Genomic DNA, 18,661 nt, shown 5'->3' on the forward strand with positions numbered 1-18,661 from the left:
ATTCTGAGCAGCCATTCAGCTGATGATAACAAAGAGGGGAGCTGGACTCCCAAGGTCATATCTGTGAAGTCAAAATGAAACAGTTTACAGAAGCATTATTGTTTGCAACACACAGACCACTGATTCAGTGATTTAAAACACAGCTACTATTCACATACCTGTCACAAACTGGCTAACCCCAGGCAAGCACATATGAGCCACACGGCCCCCAAAATGGTGAGTAACCTCAGGGGCAGGGGAAATCGCTCTTCCGAGATCCTGCTGTACACTGGGCACGTGGCTCTAGGGGAGAGCCAGCACTGTAGAGGGGCCTCATAATCATTAGTGTCCCCACATTTTCCACAGGCTGTGTTCATTGCAGAAGATATCTCGCTGCTGAGGGTGAGCAGGGAATCAAGGGAGAGTCTTCTCCAAGACTGCAGCTTCTGCCCTGGCCCTTATGCGGCTCGCCTGTGTGCAATGGTCCCTCTCCAGTGACAGCAGAGTGGCACAAAAAAGTTACCCTTAATGCGGCAGCAGATTGCCCAGTATCTCCATGACAATTTCCATGAGGTAGATTCCCGTGAAGTGAGGGAGTCAAACAATACCCTGTTCCACCGCTCAGACAAGGCATGTGGAGGTACACGCATCATACAGACACAAGGTTGCTTTCTGCAACCCTCCTGCTCCCAACAACTCACTTCAGTGATTCCCAAAATCAAAGCCACTTACCAGGGCCGCCTTCTCTTGTTTGCGCTTCACCAAGCTCCGAGCACTGTGACTGGCTAGCCTCCTCTGAGATAGAGATGAGCTCCTGGCTGCATGCATCTCTGACCTCTGCGTGATCCTCTGCCTCTGGGTCCGCCTCCCTCTCCACATCCTCATCCAAGATTTTCTCCCCCTGGCTTGGTCCACTCTCGATTGGCACGCAAGCCACCGAGCGTTCACAGTGGAGGTGGGGTCACCACCAACTATTGTGTCTAGTTCTTTGTGGAACCAGCAGCTCATGGGCAAAGCACTGGAGCGGCAGTTTGCCTCCCATGCCTTGTGGCAGGCATTCTGCAGCTCCTTCACTTTGAACCTACACTGCAGCGTGTCCTGGTCATGGCCCCTTTCTGTCATGCAATGTGAAACCTGTCCATAGATATCATAATTCCTATGGCTGGAGTGCAGCTGAGACTGGACAGCCTCCTCTCCCCAAATGCTGATGAGGTCCAGTAGCTCGGCATTGCTCCAAATGGGGGATTGCCTGGTGCGTGGAGCAGGCATGTCACCTGGAAAGATGTGCTGAGGCCACTTAATGCGTCACCAAGCAAACAGGAAGGGGACTTCCAAAACTCCCAAAGAATTTAAGGGGTGGGGCTCACAGTTGGTCACCTGAGGGCAGGGCAGTAGAATTAAACCGATGACCAGAGAGGCAAGAACAGGAATTGTGGGAAACCGCCCGGAGGCCAATTGCAGTGCTGTAATCGACCAGGGTGTCTATACTGGCACTGCAGTGCTGAAGACCTGGTGCAGAAAGCTGAACCCCTCTTGTTGGGGTGGCTTTTTACAGCACTGCAACTGTGCAGTTTCTGTGCACTAAGTGGCTTGGCAGTGTGTGCACCTTGGGAGTTACAGCACAGAAAGCTGCTTTACTGTGCAGAAACTTGCCAATGTAAACAAGGCCTGAGTCTCCAGGCAAGGTTGATCAATTCCCCTGATATGGCCTCATGCAGGTAAGTCATTGAATTGTAGCTCCCTTGCTGGACAATGGCTGTTGATGTGTTGTTTCACACTCCACCCAGATGTGGGTTACTTTCCTAGCTGTTCCCTCTGGGGAGCTAATATCTGGCTGATTCCCGGATTTACAGCATGTTTTAGTGACAACCATACAACACAATTCTCATAACTTCATATTCATTAATGATATACATATATGGATAGAAAAATGACTTTCAGCAGATCATAACCTTTCCCCTGATCCGTTACAAGGCATGCTTTATATATAATATCACAATTATATAAAAATGAGGAATATGGGAGTTCCAGGATGGTCCCCCAAGGTATAGAATGTCACAGTGAGGTGCTCAGTAACTATGATAGTGGAGGCCAGATAAGAACCTAAGACAGATAAAAATCCTACATCTGAAATTCTGTAAACAAATATGTCAAGTGTACAGGAATTCCACCAATGATCGATGCTAATCAACATACAGAAAAGAACATACAAATTCTGGTGCTATCTCATCCTAAGCAGCAAGGGATCCTGTGATAGCCTGTCCCTTTAAATGTTCAGGGGCTCTGTGCTTCCCTCCTCCACAGGGCAAAGACTCACTTTAGCATTAGTTTCAATTTTGCAGCCAGAACCATAAAGCCCACAGCTGTGTGTCCATCAGCTCCCCCTGCATCTGACTGTCTATTTCTTTCTCTGCTGGATCTAGAAATATAACATTGGCAAGTAGTAGGGTTGCCAACTTTCTACTTGCACAAAACAGAACAGCCTTGCCCTGCCCCTACTCTGCCCCTCCTCTGAAGCCCTGCCCATCCTCTGAGGCCCTGGCCCGCTCTCTCCATCCCCCCTCCCTATGTCACTGCTCTCACTCACTCGCTCATTTTCAGTGCGCGGGCTCAGGGGGTTGGGGGTGTGGGTTCTGGAGTGGGGCCAGAAATGAGGACTTCATAGTGCAGGAAGGGGCTCTGGTCTGGGGTAGGGGGTTGGGGTGTGGAGTGGTGAGGGCTCCAGCTGGGAGTGCGGGCTCTGGTGTGAGGCCAGGGTTGAGGGATTTGGGATGCAGGAGGGGGCTGTGGGCTGGGGCAGGGAGTTGGGGCTGGGGTGCGTGTGAGAGCTCTGGCTAGGGGTGCAGACTCTGGGGTGGGGTTGGAGATGAGGGGTTTGGGGTGCAGGAGGGTGATCCAAGCTGGGACCAAGGAGTTTGGTGGGTGGGAGGGGAATCAGGCCTGGCGCAGGGGGAGTTGGGCACGGGGGGGTGGGGTGAGGACTCCAGCTGGGCGGTTGGGCTGGTAATGTGAGGTTTGGGGTGAAGAAGGGTGCTCCAGGGTAGGATTGAGGGGTTCGAAAGATGGAAGGGGGCTCCTGGGTCAGGGGGTTGGGGCAAAGCTGCCAACTTTCATGCAGCAAATAAGCACCCAGACTTTCATAATAAGCCAAAAATCAAGCTAATCTCATTTCAAATCAAGGCCAAACCAAGCCAATCTCTAAGAATCCCAAGATTCTATGTGACTAGATCCCCTGGTGCGCAGTCTGGGACTGTGGTGGGCCCCCTGTGTTCCCCTGACTCTCTCCTCGAGCCCCTGCTTGTCCCTTGCCCCTACTTGCTGGGAGCTGATAAAAAAAAAAAGAAGCAACGAGCTACAGGCCAAACAAGCAACAAGTTGGAAGCCAAAAACTAGCCAACAGGCAACTCACAAGCCAATTAAGCCAAAAACAAGCCCAATTTCTGCATTTTTTCCACTGGTTTGGCATGTCTGGCTTGGGGCACAGGAGGGGGTAAGAGTTGCAGGCTCTGGGCAGCGCTTACCTCCGGGCTCCTACGCAGAGGCGTGGCCAGACAGCTATGCATCCTGCCCCATCAGCAGGTGCTGCCCTGCAGCTCCCATTGGCCATGGTTCCCAGCCAATGGGAGCTGCAGAGCAGGTGCTTGGGGTAGGGGCAGTGTGCGGAGCCCCCAGCTTCCTGCACACATAGGAGCCAGATGGGGGACACGCCGCTGCTTCTGGGAGTTGTGCAGAGCCATGGCAGTCAGGGAGCCTGCCTTAGCCCCGCTGCACCGCCCACTTGACTTTTAATGGGCCAGTCAGCAGTGCTAACCAGAGCCACCAGGATCCCTTTTCGACTGGGAGTTCTGATTGAAAACTGGACACCTGGCAACCATAGCAACAAGGAATTTATATCCCAATTGTGTTCAGTGCTGCCTCTGCCTGACCTGATGCTATGAAAAATGAGGTTAAGTTCCCCTAGAGGTGTAGGGTGACAGACTGCTTTTTTTGCTCCTGGACAGCATGAACCAGCCAGTCAGAGGGAGGAAGTAGGAAAATCAAGATCGAACATAACATAAAAGTACTGCAGTTAGTGCTGGGGCTGTTCAAACAAGATAGTAAAGTGGAAGCAAGCAGGCAAACAGCTTAGCTTGCACTGAGGGTCTGTAGCCAGCAGAGGGAGCCCAAGTATAGCCAAAGGAGCATGCAAGCACACAGCCAAGTAGAGGGTGATCCAGCTCACACAGTCCAGGAAAAAAAAATCCCTATGGAAAAGGGGTGACGTCCAACAAGAGACCAGAGAACTGGCATCTTTTGTCAGCAATGTTAGCGAGTTTGATGAAAACCTCAAATGATGGGTGGCATAACTTGAGCAATCTGTAACGTGCAACCCCGTTCCGGAAGGACAGAGTTTCAGCCTTGCTGACAGTGACAAGTCCAAAGGCAAATGAACTGCTGCATGATCTATTATCTCCAGCTGTACCTGGAACTGCCACAGGCACTGCAATTACTCCAGCATGGCAGGAACAGTTTTGTCCTACCCTGTTGATGATAGCAGGATGATATCAGTTCCATCAGCAACATGAGGGAAGTGGAGAATGAGTAGCACAGTTTGTTGCTGCTTCAAGGAAGTTATCAGAGCATTGTCAGTTTGGACTAACATTAAGCGATGCCCCGTGTGACCAGTTAGACTCTGGATTATGCAATTACTGGGTCTGGAGGAAGGTACTGATTGTATCAATGTTTACATTCAAGAAGGCTGTTGAGGTAGAAGTTGCAGTGAAGACCTCAGAGAAGGTGTGTGAACCAAGTTTTCCTCCTGCATTGATGCGACAGAAAACCAAAAGAACACAAAGAATTTCTGTGAGGGCCATTATGCACAAACTACATACTCTGAGAAGGATTGCTGGGGACCTTAGGTTATTGGCAGAAAGTGCTAGAAGAAAGGACACCTTACCGCAACCTGTCACACAATTCAGCGACCAGCGACACAGAGTACATCTAAGAAGACACTCATGAAGACTGAACTTAAGAAAGGATTGAAATCAGAAATTCATAATGTGGAAAAAGACAAGAGCTGTAGTGACATTGACCAAGACCTAACACTGCATGTGTTATCAGAAGCTGGTTTCTGAGATGGTGTCTAGGTTACACCCTTGATTGAAGGAGTTCCTACAAGAATGGAGCTTGATACTGGAGCTGCTGTTTCACTGATTTCAGCATCTACCTATCACCAGATTTTTTCACAAGTTCCCCTGGAAGAAACCTCCTCAGTTTTGAGGATTTATACTGGAGAAAATTTAGTCCTAGAAGGAACACTTGAGGCAAAAATTCAGCTAGATGGACAATCAGTCATTTACTCTTGTATATGATCGAAGGGAAGTGTCCCCCATAATCTGGCAGACCTTGGCTTGTGATGCTCAAGGTGAATTGGACCAAGATGAAGATGATCACAAAAGCACCTCAAAATCTTCAAGCAATACTGGACAGACATTCCAAAAATTGTAAAAAAGAACCTGGGCAGATGAGCAGAAGATCACGGAAGCTCATTGTTAAGTCTGACACTCAGATGAAATATTGCAAGCCCAGAGTTGTGCCTTATGCTCTGAAGCCTTTGGAGGAAGCTGATTTGGACCGTTCAGTGAACACTGGAATCTTGTCACTGGTTTCACACAGTGAGTGGGCTATACCCATCATGCTAGTGATCAAGAAGGATGGCTCAATCCAGATTTGTGGAGATTTTGAAGTGGCAGCAAATCCAGTTTTATGAGCAGACCAGTAGCCACTATCTCATATTGCAGATTAGTTTGCTACTCTTAGGCAAAGTCTACACTACACAGATAAGTCAACCTATGTTAGGTTGACGTACAGCCACTGCATTAAATACTGTGGTGGCTGATGTCCACACTACCCTATTTCTGTTGGTGATACGTGTCCTCACCAGAAGCACTTCCACTGACTGAAGAGGGGCAATGTAGGGGATTGAGAGCCAGAGCCAGAGCCAGAGCCAGAGCCAGAGCCAGAGCTCTCAGCTCTCAGCTCTCAGCTCTCAGCTCTCAGCTCTCAGCTCTCAGCTCTCTACAGCTCCCCCTCCCCACTAAAAACCTAGCTAGCCCTGCAGCTTCTTGCCTCCAAGCTCTCAGCCAGGAGTGAGGGGAATCTGCCTGGGGCTTCTTGCTTCCAGTGAGGAGATCAGCACCCAAAGTCTAGTCAGGTGTCATGCTTTTGGCAGGGAGCGGGGAGCTGAGACTGACGCAGCTGGAGATCCAGGGTCAGAGGACCAAAGGGCAGGTGAAGAGAACTGAGAGACAAAACCCTGGATGGGTGGGGAGGGGTGCTGCTCCATCCCAGAGCAGGAACCTTTGCATGTAAGCTGACAAACTATGGCACTGAGACATGTGCTGTTGTCAGACTGAGGACTGGCACCTGTGGAGGGCAACAGAGGGGTACCATGATGGACCCAGTTGGACTGTGAAGGGACTTGGCCCAGGGAAGGCTACAGTACATCACTGAGGGCTTTGATATAGGCCCAGTTGGACAGTGTACTCCAGAAGGGGGTTATTTTGTTTAGTTTTCACACATGGACAGAGTGTGACTCAACCAGAGGGCTGAGTCACCAAAGACCCGCCTGACATGTGGAGCGGCTGATGTGGGGCACTGGGAGTCGATAAATTGAGAAACTACAGATGGACACACGTGACCAGAGGGCACTCATGAGAGGTGGGTGCCACCCCATTTCAAGGACACTGTCTCACCATCATCACCATGTTATCTCAACAGAGTGTGAAAACCAGTTGTGCACCTGAATGTATAAATTATTTAGTTAGTGAGTTGCTATTATTCCAGGGCAGAATAAACCCTTGCAATTTACGAGTCTGTGGTAGTCCACCTGTAACTCTTAGGTTATATAATGTTGTCTATTAGCCTTGTAAACGATAATGTATGTGTGTTTGGAAAGTTTTTTAAAGTAGAGTGAAGGAATGTGATGTCCTGTCCCTTTAAATGTTCAGGGAAACCTGTGCTGTCCACCTTTCCCCAGTGCAAAGCCTCACTTTTGTATTAGTTTCAGTTTTGCAGCCAGAATAATAAAGTCACCATATCCCATAGCTGTGTGTCCATCATCTCCCTCTGCATCTGTCTGTCTCCTCCTCTGCTGACTCCAGAAATGCCACCGATCCCTCCAGAAACTGAATCCAAATAGATGAATACAGTGCCCCTCTGCATATTATCACTCCCTGGACTCAACAACTCTAACTCCCAGACTTAGGGCAGAAATCATCCCAACACAAAATGCTCCAGATTCAAGATTAGCACCTAAAACACTCACATTCAGGTCACAGGAAAGAGCAAAGCAAGCCAGACAGCTCCAGATCCCAGCCAAACACTATCACACTAGCAGATGTCACAATCTGTTATCTATAGCCAGGCACTCAGCTACAACAAAATATGCACTGAGGAGAAAGTCACCTTAACAAATTCAAAATCACCTTCACCAAAAAGGACACCCCACCAGAGAAGTAGATTTCATCATGGAATGGGTCACCCAAATACCCACAGGAACCAAACCCCCTTCAATCACACACTCCTATTAGTCACCTGCCACCCCACACTGGAACTCATACAGAGTATCATTAAACAGTTACAACTAGGGCTGTCAAATGTTTTAAAAGTATTCACAATTAATTGTGAGATTAAAAAAATTAATCACAATTAATTGCAGTTTTAATGCACTGTTAAACAATAATAGAATACCAGTTATTTTAATATTTTGGCTGTTTTCTATATTTTCAAATATATTGTTTCAATTACAACATAGAATATAAAGTGTACAGATCTCACTTTATATAATTATTTTTATTACAAATATTTGCATTGTAAAAAGATAAACAAAAGAAATAGTATTTCAATTCACATCATACAAGTACTGTAGTGCAATCTCTTTATCATTAAAGTTGAACTTAGAAATGTAGAATTATTATGATTATTATTTATTTATTACATAACTCTCTTCAGCTGAGTGAGCCCTTGTTTGCAAAGGAGGGTGGATTTTACCTTAGGCGGCGAGGCAGAGAGGCTGGTGCAGGGAGGCTGAGCTTGCCAGGTCTCTGTTCTCTATAGCAGTGTTTCTTAATTTTTTTGTGCTGGTGACCCCATTTGGACTTCAAAAAAAATTGTGATTACCCACCCCCTCCAAAAAAATTGTGATCCCCCTGTTTTCAGCCAGAGGGGGTTAGGGGGCTCAGGGTGGGGGCTTCAACCCTGCTGCTGGATGCAGAGCTCGGGGCTTCAGCCCCCCCTGCCACCACCTCTGGACTGCTGGGCTGGGGCTTCTATCACCCTGCTACCACCAGAGCTCAAGGCTGGGGCTTCAGCCTCTCCCACTGCCTGAGGAGCTGTGGGCTGCAGTTTCAACCCCCTCCCCATGCCTCTAACACCTCCCTCCCTGCCCAGAGGTATGTGATTAACATATTAGAAATTAACATGTTAATTTTGTTTTCAGTTAATTGCAGGCATTAACTGTGATTAATTGACAGCCCTAATTACAACCCATACTTGATAGAGACCACATCCTGAATTAATCCTTCCTTAACCCACTTTTCTGGCCTTCAAAAAACTGCCCAACCTCTCCAAGCTCATCATCAGAAGCCAGTCCCCACAGACCAGGAAATACCAACTCAAAGTAGCACCAGACCTTGCCAGAACAACAGATGCAAGATGTGTAGATATATCTCCATTGCTACAATGATCAACACCCTCCACAACACACCTTTCAAAATCTTTGGGTCTTACACATGCGTATCACAACATGTGGTGTACCTCATGCAGTGCACTAGATGCCCCAATAACAACTATGTGTGTGAAATCAGATAATCACCATGTTCTCAAATGAACTCTCACAGAAAAAAATAATAAAAGATTAAAACACCCTACCACCCATGGGCAAATGCTTTTCACAAAACGATAACTCCATATCTGACCTCTCCGTCCTCCTACTCAAAAAAACCCTACACAACACCTTCAAAAGATGAGCCTGGGAGACTAAATTCATAACTTTGATAGACACTAAAAATCATGGACTGAATAGAGATACTAAATGTATGCCTTATTTTTATTACAACAATCTATAACCAACTAACCCCCTCCCAGCCTTTTTAATCACTCCCCCCTATGACTGGAGGGATGTTAACTTGCCACTTTCCCTTGAATGGTACTTTGAAATATGTGTTAACTATTTGTAATAAACAATCTGTTCCAGGTTGTATTTAGCTGTGACATTCTGAGTACATTTCCCAGGCCTGAAGAGTTCTGTAAAGCTTGAAAGCTTGTCTCCTTCAGCAGCTGAAGTTGGTCAAATAAAATATATTACCTGTCTCTCTAATATCCTGGGACCAACATGGCTACAACAGACTTTCTGTATCTCTGCTTAGTTCAAATTCATTTTTTTTTCACTTTTTCCTTGTTGTGTTTGTTTTTTCAGCCCTTCTTCCCAGCATGATTTCAAGAAGAACTGGCCAAGTTGTCCTAGTAAATAATATCCAAGGAAAATTAGGAGTCCCATTTCGTGCTGCTTGTAAGTCATTACAAGACAAAATTTGCATTGTAAAGTGTGAACTATACTTATGACATGAAAATTATGATATTAGCTCATTAAATATGCTAATTTGGAGTAGGGTTCAGCAAATCATCTCTGACTTCTGGGATGAATAAATTGCAAAAAAGTGGCTAGTGTGGTATTGGGCTTTATTTTATTTTTTTTAGTTTGTCATTATGTTCTATGCAGTTGTTAATATAGTTTTTTAATTCACAACAACCATGGCCTTGGCCAACTGGGAAATATCAAATCAGGCCCAGATCCTGCAGTGGGTGTGCACGGAAATGAATGAGGCTTCCCATGGGTGCACATGCCTGCATCAGATTGCAGGACAGGGGCTGATGGCCCCACTAGTGTTATTGATAGGTTACATAAAAGTACCCCAGAATCTATATGCTTCTGGAAAGAACAGCAATGTATAGATCTGAGATAATAATACAACATTTACCAAAACCGCATTTTAGTTGCATATTTATTCTATACATTTCAGGATTCATTCTCAAGAGGCAGTGAGGGGACAGAAGTAATGGGCCAGATTCCCAGCTGGTATAAATTGGTGTAGTTCCACAGAAGCCAATAAAGCTACACTGATTTACACCTACTGAAAAGCTGGCCCACTGTTGGGGGGGGGGTTGGGGCTGCTGCCAAAAATTAATTATATTTCTTCTAAATCAGCTTTTCATAATTCTCTTCTTTCCTTCCAATACATAATTATACTCCATATTTGCTACTCAAATAGATTTTACAAAAATCACTTACATTATATTAGCCATATGTTTCTTCAGAATCTAGTGGATCCAAGAGTATCCTGCAGGGTGCAATGTTTGTAGCTCAGGTATGACTGGCAGATTAAGATACTCAAACCTTTGGTGACTGCTTTTTTGTCTGCCCTAGCATGGTGCGGCAGGTAGGAAGCCTGGACAAGTATCAGGTTAAAATAATGTTAACTCTTTAGTAATCTGAATACCCAGGGTTGGGCCCTAAGTACTTGTGTCTGGGAAAGAGAAGGACAGGAACCAGAAAAGGAAAGGGTCACAAAAGGCAAGAGCAAACAAGGTGTGAAGAAGGAGAGTGTGATCAGCAGTGTGGAAAGCAGCTGAGAGGTCAGGGAGGATGAGGAATGAAGAGATGCTCTTAAAGGTCCCCAGGAAGCTGTTCTCAGAAACTTTGGCAAGAGCAGTTTCAGGGGAGAGGAGAGGGCTGAAGCCAGACTGGTGTTATCCTGGCTGGAGTTAGAGGAGAGAGACTCCAAGAGACGCATTCAAAGAATCTGGAAGTGAAGGCTAAAACTGGTGAGGGGGCCGCAGATAGAGAGGTGGGTGTTGATGGTATTGAAGGGATGTCTTTGATGTGGGAAGACCAGGTCATGGTGATATTGTGTAGGAGAGGAGCTGAGAAGTTACTACATAGATACTGAGTAGTTAAGGAGGAGTATCAGGTGCTATACTGTTTGAGGAGTCTGATCTCTATGACCTTTATCTGAGCCTGCCTCCTCACTCTATAAGCACTTCCTTTCAGCTGCCAAAAAGTAGACACAGTCATCGCCACTCTGAGGCCTGGTCTACACCTAAAAGGTAGATTGCTTTAGCAGCAGCACTCAGAGCTCTAAATTTCTTACACGCCTGAGAGATGTAGTTAAGCTTATCTAACCCCAGTGTATACTGTCACGGAGTCACCGGGCGATGCTCTGGAACTGCTCCCCACCAAGCCAGGCAGGACTTTGGGGAGCCTCCTCTCCCTTGGAGCAGACTTGTTCAGGGCAAGAAGCTCACACGTCTTCACCTCCTGGGTTTCTCCTTGGAGCATTCAGCATCCTCTTCCCTTCCGTGCGCTTCCCACAGCGAGTCCACCCCAGTGGGGTCCTGGGGAAGCCACTGGGTTCTGCACCCTCACTTTGCAGTCAGACGTGACTCGCAGCCAGCCAGTAAAACAAGAGGTTTATTCAATGACAGGAACAGGGTCTAAAACAGAGCTTGTAGATACAGCGAACCGGACCCCTCGGCTGGGTCCATTCTGGGGGGCAGTGAGCCAGACCCCCAGGTCTGCCCTCCACCCTTGACTCCAGCCAGCCCCAGACTAACAACCTCTCCCAGCCCCTGCTCTCTCCTCAGCCCCTTTCCCGGGCCAGGAGGTCACCTGATCCCTTTGTCTCCAACACCTTCAGCTGGCACCTTTGCAGAGGAGGGGCCCAGGCCATCAGTTGCCAGGAGACAGAGTGCCAGGCATTTAGGTGCACTGGCCCTTTGCTCTGCCAGATACTTAAGAACTGCCATGGGGACACTGAGGCACCAACACAGTACTCAGAGAAAACATTAAGAACTTTCCCAGTTCGTCACATCTCTCCCCCCTTCGAGACGGAACTGAGCGAGGTCACTTCAGCCAGTGACCTGGGGAAGTTCGAACCCACCAAGGTTCCCATGGATGCCCCAGCATCTCTCCCATTCCTTGGTGTGAGTTACACCAGGACAGTCCAGTCTCACGCCCTCCCTTAGGTCGGGTGTGCTTGATTGCACTTGCAGGCCGCATGTGGGAAGGTTTATGCAGCCCACACCCTTTGCCACCCCAGTACCCCTGGGGTTCAAGCTGGGATTGGGTCTTTTCCCAGCCCTCTGGTCTGTGATTCGGGCTCTCTTGGTTAAGAGCCCCCATCTTGGCCTTTGCCAGCTCTGGGCTTGGGCAGCCGCTTCCCACTTTGTGGCCCAGACACAACACCTCTGCCGTCCCTCCTTGCACTTTCCAGCTTTTACCGTCAGTCCCACCTCCTTGAGGCAGCCCAGCCCCCTCTTCACCTGGGACACCTGTTTCTCCCAGGTCTGGCTAAAGATGCACATGTTATCAGTGTCTGCCAGGGCCAAGTTGTCCATCCCCCTCTGCTTGTCTAGAATCTCCCCAGGCCTAGGCATGGGGTCGGCATCGGACACTGTGATGGCTTTAAGCTTCTGATAGCCCCCATAAAACCAGATCATCCTGTCTCGCTTGGGGATCAGCCCCACGGGTGAGGCCCATGGGCTGTAAAACGGCTGGATCTCATCTAAAGCCAGCATGTCCCTGACCTCTCTCTCCAGGTTCTGGGCTGCTTTCCCAGTGACTCTGAACGGGGAACACCTGATGGGGAGATTGGCTCCCACCTCAGGGAAGAGATCCCCCAGGGGGTCTTCCCCCTTCTCCATCCAATCCTCCCCCTTCAGGTCCAGGAGTCCCCTCACTCTCCTCCCATCCAGCAGCTCGAACGGGAAGAACCCTGTGGATTCCTGGGGCACCACCAGCTGCCTCCTGGTTCCCCCCAGTTCTACTTCCCCTTGGGGAGCCCACTCCCGGTACAGGAATCCCTCCTCCTGCAGGACTCTGTCCCTGCAGCCTTCCCCAAGGGGATTTGCAGCGCTGTGGCCAGCAAGTTCCCTCAGCTTCTCCAAGGAGGGATCCTTCTGCAGCTCGGTCTGGGATTCAGCAGCTGGGGCAGGGAGTGTGTCCTGTTCCCTCTTGCTTGTTGGGCCTGGGGTCACAGCCCCCCTGAGCCCTGTCCCTGGTAGCTCCCTCTCTGCTGTGCAATCACTTCCCAGCAGCACGTCTGGACCAGGCAAACCTGTTTGGCAGCCGACCTGCCCTGCCCGGGTGTCCCCCCACTCTGCTGGGGTCTCAGCTCCCCCCATGCTCAACGCTGCTCTTGCTGTCCCAGTGGGGGCAGGCAGCGAGCTCTCTGCTCTGGTCACAGCATCAGAGCCAGTGTGAGCCCCCTCTCCGCTGTGCAGGGGGGCAGGGAGCATCTCTCCCTCCCACTCAGCCCCAGGGGGCTGGTTACAGGTAGGCAGGTATCCTGAGCCCAGCAGCCCCTCCCCCCTGCCAGCCAGGTCATTTGCATTTTCACTGACCATTTCCATCCTAGCCAATTGGTTCCCTGGATTTGAATTCAAACCCTCGGCCGTTACAGGAGCAGGGCCTGGATCCTGTCCCATGGGGAGACAGTCACCCCCCAACAGGGCCTCCCAGCCGATATCCTGGAGAACCCCAACGACCAGCCAGCCCAACCCCTCCTGGGTCTGCACAGGGATCTGGGCCCTAGGCAGGGTGAGGGGCTTCACCCCAGGGAACTTCACCCAGGTCCCACAGTCCCTCAGCATCTGGGGCTGCACCACCACAGTTCTCTCTGTCCCAGGGTCTCGCCCCCGCAGGCGTGTTTCCCCACTAACCCCTGGGCAGCCCCCTATGTCTCTCTGATCCACCATCACCAGTCCACGCTGCTGCTGCTTCTCCTGCAGCTTTTCCTCGGGCTCTTGCTCTCTCTCACGGTCCTCTCGCTCTCTCGGGCTCTGCTCCCATCCCATCCGTCTCCAATCTCCTGATAGGGAACCCAATCGTGAAGACCCTCGTCTGATTGGGGACCAGACTCCCGGGGATGCCTGGCTGATGCTCCAGCTGCTGTCAGATCCTCTTGTAGCCCCATCTGGGCAAGGAATCTGCTCCTCAGAGCGGTCCTTCTCCTCCAACTGCACGATTAACTGTGCCTTGGTGAATTTCCCCATGCGTAACCCTCTGTTTGTGCACAGGATCACAATGTCCTTCTCAAGGAGATGGTGATAGGCCATCACTTCACCGTTCCCAAGTGGCTCTGGACTCACAGGCCTGTGTGCTCTTGGCTCCCCCACGGTTTCCAGGAAGAACCCCTGGTGTGCCAGCCCTTCTCGTGATCACCACCTCTTTGCCAGGGTCGAGCTGCAGACTCCTCCGCCCCTGGGACTGCTCCTGCAATCCCCCGGGGAACGCTGCTACTGCAAAAATCCTTCTCTCTCCCAGGGTCGAGCGGCAAGCTCCTCCGCCCCTGAGACTGCTCGCTGCAGTCCTCAGGGGGACCCTGTTACTCCAACAGTCCTTCTCGCTGGTCACACACTCCCAGAGGTTAACTGCCCCCTGAAACCGTCCCACTCTGAGCCTTCGGCATGCCTGGTCCTCATTATCCCTCCTTTGTTTTACTGCTCCCCAGTCACTTACTGCAAGCAGCGCCATTCACGGGGTGCAGTACATCCCACCGCTGCCACCAGTTGTCACGGAGTCACCAGGCGATGCTCTGGAACTGCTCCCCACCAAGCCAGGCAGGACTTTGGGGAGCCTCCTCTCCCTTGGAGCAGACTTGTTCAGGGCAAGAAGCTCACACGTCTTCACCTCCTGGGTCTCTCCTTGGAGCATTCAGCATCCTCTGCCCTTCCGTGCGCTTCCCACAGCGAGTCCACCCCAGTGGGGTCCTGGGGAAGCCACTGGGTTCTGCACCCTCACTTTGCAGTCAGACGTGACTCGCAGCCAGCCAGTAAAACAAGAGGTTTATTCAATGACAGGAACAGGGTCTAAAACAGAGCTTGTAGATACAGCGAACCGGACCCCTCGGCTGGGTCCATTCTGGGGGGCAGTGAGCCAGACCCCCAGGTCTGCCCTCCACCCTTGACTCCAGCCAGCCCCAGACTAACAACCTCTCCCAGCCCCTGCTCTCTCCTCAGCCCCTTTCCCGGGCCAGGAGGTCACCTGATCCCTTTGTCTCCAACACCTTCAGCTGGCACCTTTGCAGAGGAGGGGCCCAGGCCATCAGTTGCCAGGAGACAGAGTGCCAGGCATTTAGGTGCACTGGCCCTTTGCTCTGCCAGATACTTAAGAACTGCCATGGGGACACTGAGGCACCAACACAGTACTCAGAGAAAACATTAAGAACTTTCCCAGTTCGTCACATATACACTGATTGGTTGACAGAAGAATTTCTTCATTGACCCAGCTACCACCTCTAGAGGGGTGGATTTACTACAGCAATGGAAAAAAACCCTGCCTTCACTGTAGCAAGTGTCCACTCTACAGTGCAACAGTAGAGTAGTTGCAGCTGTGCCTGTAGCATAGACATGCCTTGAGTATTAGAACCATAAGTGAGAAGGTATTTTTAGTGCTTATGAATTTCCAGGTGTCCCATGTAGTGCATTACCCCCCTTTCCCCCCCCCTCCCGAATCTCAGAAATATATCTGGCAGGAGGGTTTAATGCACTACATGGGATAAATTTATGAGTGCAGCTGTATGTTGAGGGGAGAGGGGACAGTTTTTCAGCAGCTCTGGGGGTCCCTTTTGGTTCACATCTTATGTCCTAAAATCTCATGCTTCAGGGCTTAAGCTAGTCACTTGAAGGGACCAGAAAGGGATTTTTTTCCCTCAGTGTATTCTGGCTTTGGAGGGCTTTTTTGTTTATTTTTCTCCTTGCTCTGAAGCTTCAGGATGGCCATGTCTGGAGATGGGACATTGGATGGAGAAGACCAGAGCCCTGAAGTGGCACTGAGAATTTTCTCTCTCAGAATTTCTCTCTCAGAATTTTCTCTCTCTGCCTGGCTGATTCTCGCTCACATTCTAAGGGTTCAAGTGGATCATGAAGGATTTTTCCTCCAAGTCAGGATGACAGTGATCTTGTGTGGGGCACTGGTCTCTTGCCAGGATCATCTGGATATCTCACTAAATCATTTCCCTATCGTTTCAGGAGGGTCGGGCACTGGTGTACCTTGGTTCCGCCAATTCTTTCCCCGTGGATCACAATGGTTTAGTTTCCTGTTGGCTATAATACTTTGGTTTAATTTCAGTTGTTGGGTTGAGTGTGCAAAGGGTTGGTGTACTGTTATATACAGGAGGCCATATTAGATTACCTGGAGGTCCTTTCTGGCCTTAAAGTCTATGATTCTTTAAACTACCCAACAAAACCAGAACCAGAGCCAACAGCTGGGAATTGAAGCTAAACAAATTCACGCTGGAATTAAGGTACAAATAGTTAACAGTGAGAAGAACAAGAGTACTTGTGGCACCTTAGAGACTAACAAATTTATTTCAGCATGAGCTTTCGTGAGCTACCGCTCACTTCTTCGGATGCATAGAATGGAACACACAGACAGGAGATATTTATACATACAGAGGACATGAAAAGGTGGAAGTATGCATACCAACAGGAAGAGTCTAATCAATAGAGATGAGCTATCATCAGCAGGAGAAAAAAAAACTTTTGAAGTGATAAGTAAGATGACCCATAGAAAGTATGAGGAGAACTTAACATAGGGAAATAGATTCAGTTAGTGTAATGACCCAACCATTCCCAGTCTCTGTTTAGGCCTGAATTAATTGTATCTAATTTGCATATTAATTCAAGTTCAGCAGTCTCTCTTTGGAGTCTGTTTTTGAAATTTTTTTGTTGCAAAATTGCCACCTTCAAGTCTGTCACTGAGTGGTTAGAAAGGTTGAAGTGTTCTCCCACTGGTTTTTGAATGTTGTGATTCCTGATGTCAGATTTGTGTCCATTTATTCTTGGCCAAACCGGACTGTCTCTATGCAAAAGAATAAATAGACACAAATCTGACATCAGGAATCATAACATTAAAAAACCAGTGGGAGAACACTTCAACCTCTCTAGCCACTCAGTGACAGACTTGAAGGTGGCAATTTTGCAACAAAAAAATTTCAAAAACAGACTCCAAAGAGAGACTGCTGAACTCGAATTAATATGCAAATTAGATACAATTAACTCAGGCCTAAACAGAGACTGGGAATGGTTGGGTCATTACACTATTTCAATCTATTTCCCTATGTTAAGTTCTCCTCACACCTCCTATGGGTCATCTTACTTATCACTTCAAAAGTTTTTTTTCTCCTGCTGATGATAGCTCATCTCTATTGATTAGACTCTTCCTGTTGGTATGCATACTTCCACCTTTTCATGTTCTCTGTATGTATAAATATCTCCTATCTGTGTGTTCCATTCTATGCATCCGAAGAAGTGAGCTGTAGCTCACGAAAGCTCATGCTGAAATAAATTTGTTAGTCTCTAAGGTGCCACAAGTACTCCTGTTCTTTTTGCGGATACAGACTAACACGGCTGCTACTCTGAAACCTGTTAACAGTGACAGTAACTGGAACATTGAAACAGCTTCCCAAGAGATGTGGCAGATTCCCATTTACTAACAGTCTTTACATCAAGCCTGGATTTGTTTCTAAAAGATACACTGTAGTCCAACCAGAAGTTATTGGGCTCAGTGTAGGAGTCACAGGATTCCATGGCCTGTGCTATGCAGGAGATCAGACTAGCTTATCACAACGGACTCATCTGGCCTTAAATTTCATTAATCTATGGTGATGAGCATCCTAACAAGCATCCTCATAAGTCACAGGCATCATGGTCTTTTATATTCACCCAGAGCCGGGGACAGGAAGGAGTTTAGGCACTGTAAAGGGAGTTGTGATGGCTAAAGGAATGACATCATGTGGGGAACCAAAACATGAGGGCATTTGCTTCTGGAGTAACAAACCACTGGAATCAGATCCTTGCCATTTGGAGGAAGCTGTGTAATGGACCTTTAGAAAATGGAGGCATCATACTCCAATATGCTTCACCAAGGGACATTCTCCACAAGCAGGGATCCGTGCAATGGCAAAGGAAGAAGCCACCCTTTGGCACCAGATACCTCATAGGAAGGAGATCCTGTGGACCAGAGGGGCAGAAAGCCCTCGCTGACTTCTTCACTCTGAACTCAGTAAATTCCTACGTGCCGGTTGGGATTACGTTACAAGTGGATGGGGTTCTAGTACAGGCAGGGTTGGATATAGGAGCAGTGTTCTTCCTAGAACCTTGCTTTCTTCAACAAAGAGTTGTGGTCTCTTTCCAGGCTTGGAAGAGACAGTCTCCATTCCTTGGTACCAGCTGAACCAATACATTCATTTATAGCAATATACAAAGAAGCAGGATGTGCAATCAGTTGGTCAGACTGGAGAGGTATCTATTTTCATATTAACATATTTACACATTAAGTTTATGCAGAGTTAATTTATGTGAATGTTTCCCCCATTCACACACAAACTCTCTCATGAGTATGGTAGTGTTTTCAATCTGGGCCAACCTGGTTCAGAGCAGGCTATAGGCTAGAGCCTGGGTAACGCTTTCACCTTGCAGTGAGGATGCAGGCTACTACTCTAGTGTTGATAGTCTTCCAATGTCTTCTCATAAGTCCCTGTGTGCCCAGAACATCACACAAGTTTCCCCATAATTCACTTAAAGTGATCCAGCTGACTTAAGCATTAAAGACCATTCTCTCTCCAGAAACACACAGAGAAGT

The 18,661-nt window shown here is 48.6% G+C and overlaps 1 protein-coding gene across 1 annotated transcript in view; it reads left to right on the plus strand.

The window, feature by feature from the left end:
* DHRS7C (dehydrogenase/reductase 7C) overlaps nucleotides 1-18,661 on the plus strand; it is a 56,153-nt gene that overhangs the window by 21,767 nt on the left and 15,725 nt on the right. Inside the window, exon 5 of the mRNA XM_050919839.1 lies at nucleotides 9,437-9,529. Within this exon, the coding sequence (XP_050775796.1) occupies nucleotides 9,437-9,529 (93 nt within the window). The remainder of the gene's footprint in view (nucleotides 1-9,436; nucleotides 9,530-18,661) is intronic.

The sequence above is a fragment of the Gopherus flavomarginatus genome, chromosome 12 (assembly GCF_025201925.1).
Source record: "Gopherus flavomarginatus isolate rGopFla2 chromosome 12, rGopFla2.mat.asm, whole genome shotgun sequence".
NCBI lineage: Eukaryota > Metazoa > Chordata > Testudines > Testudinidae > Gopherus > Gopherus flavomarginatus.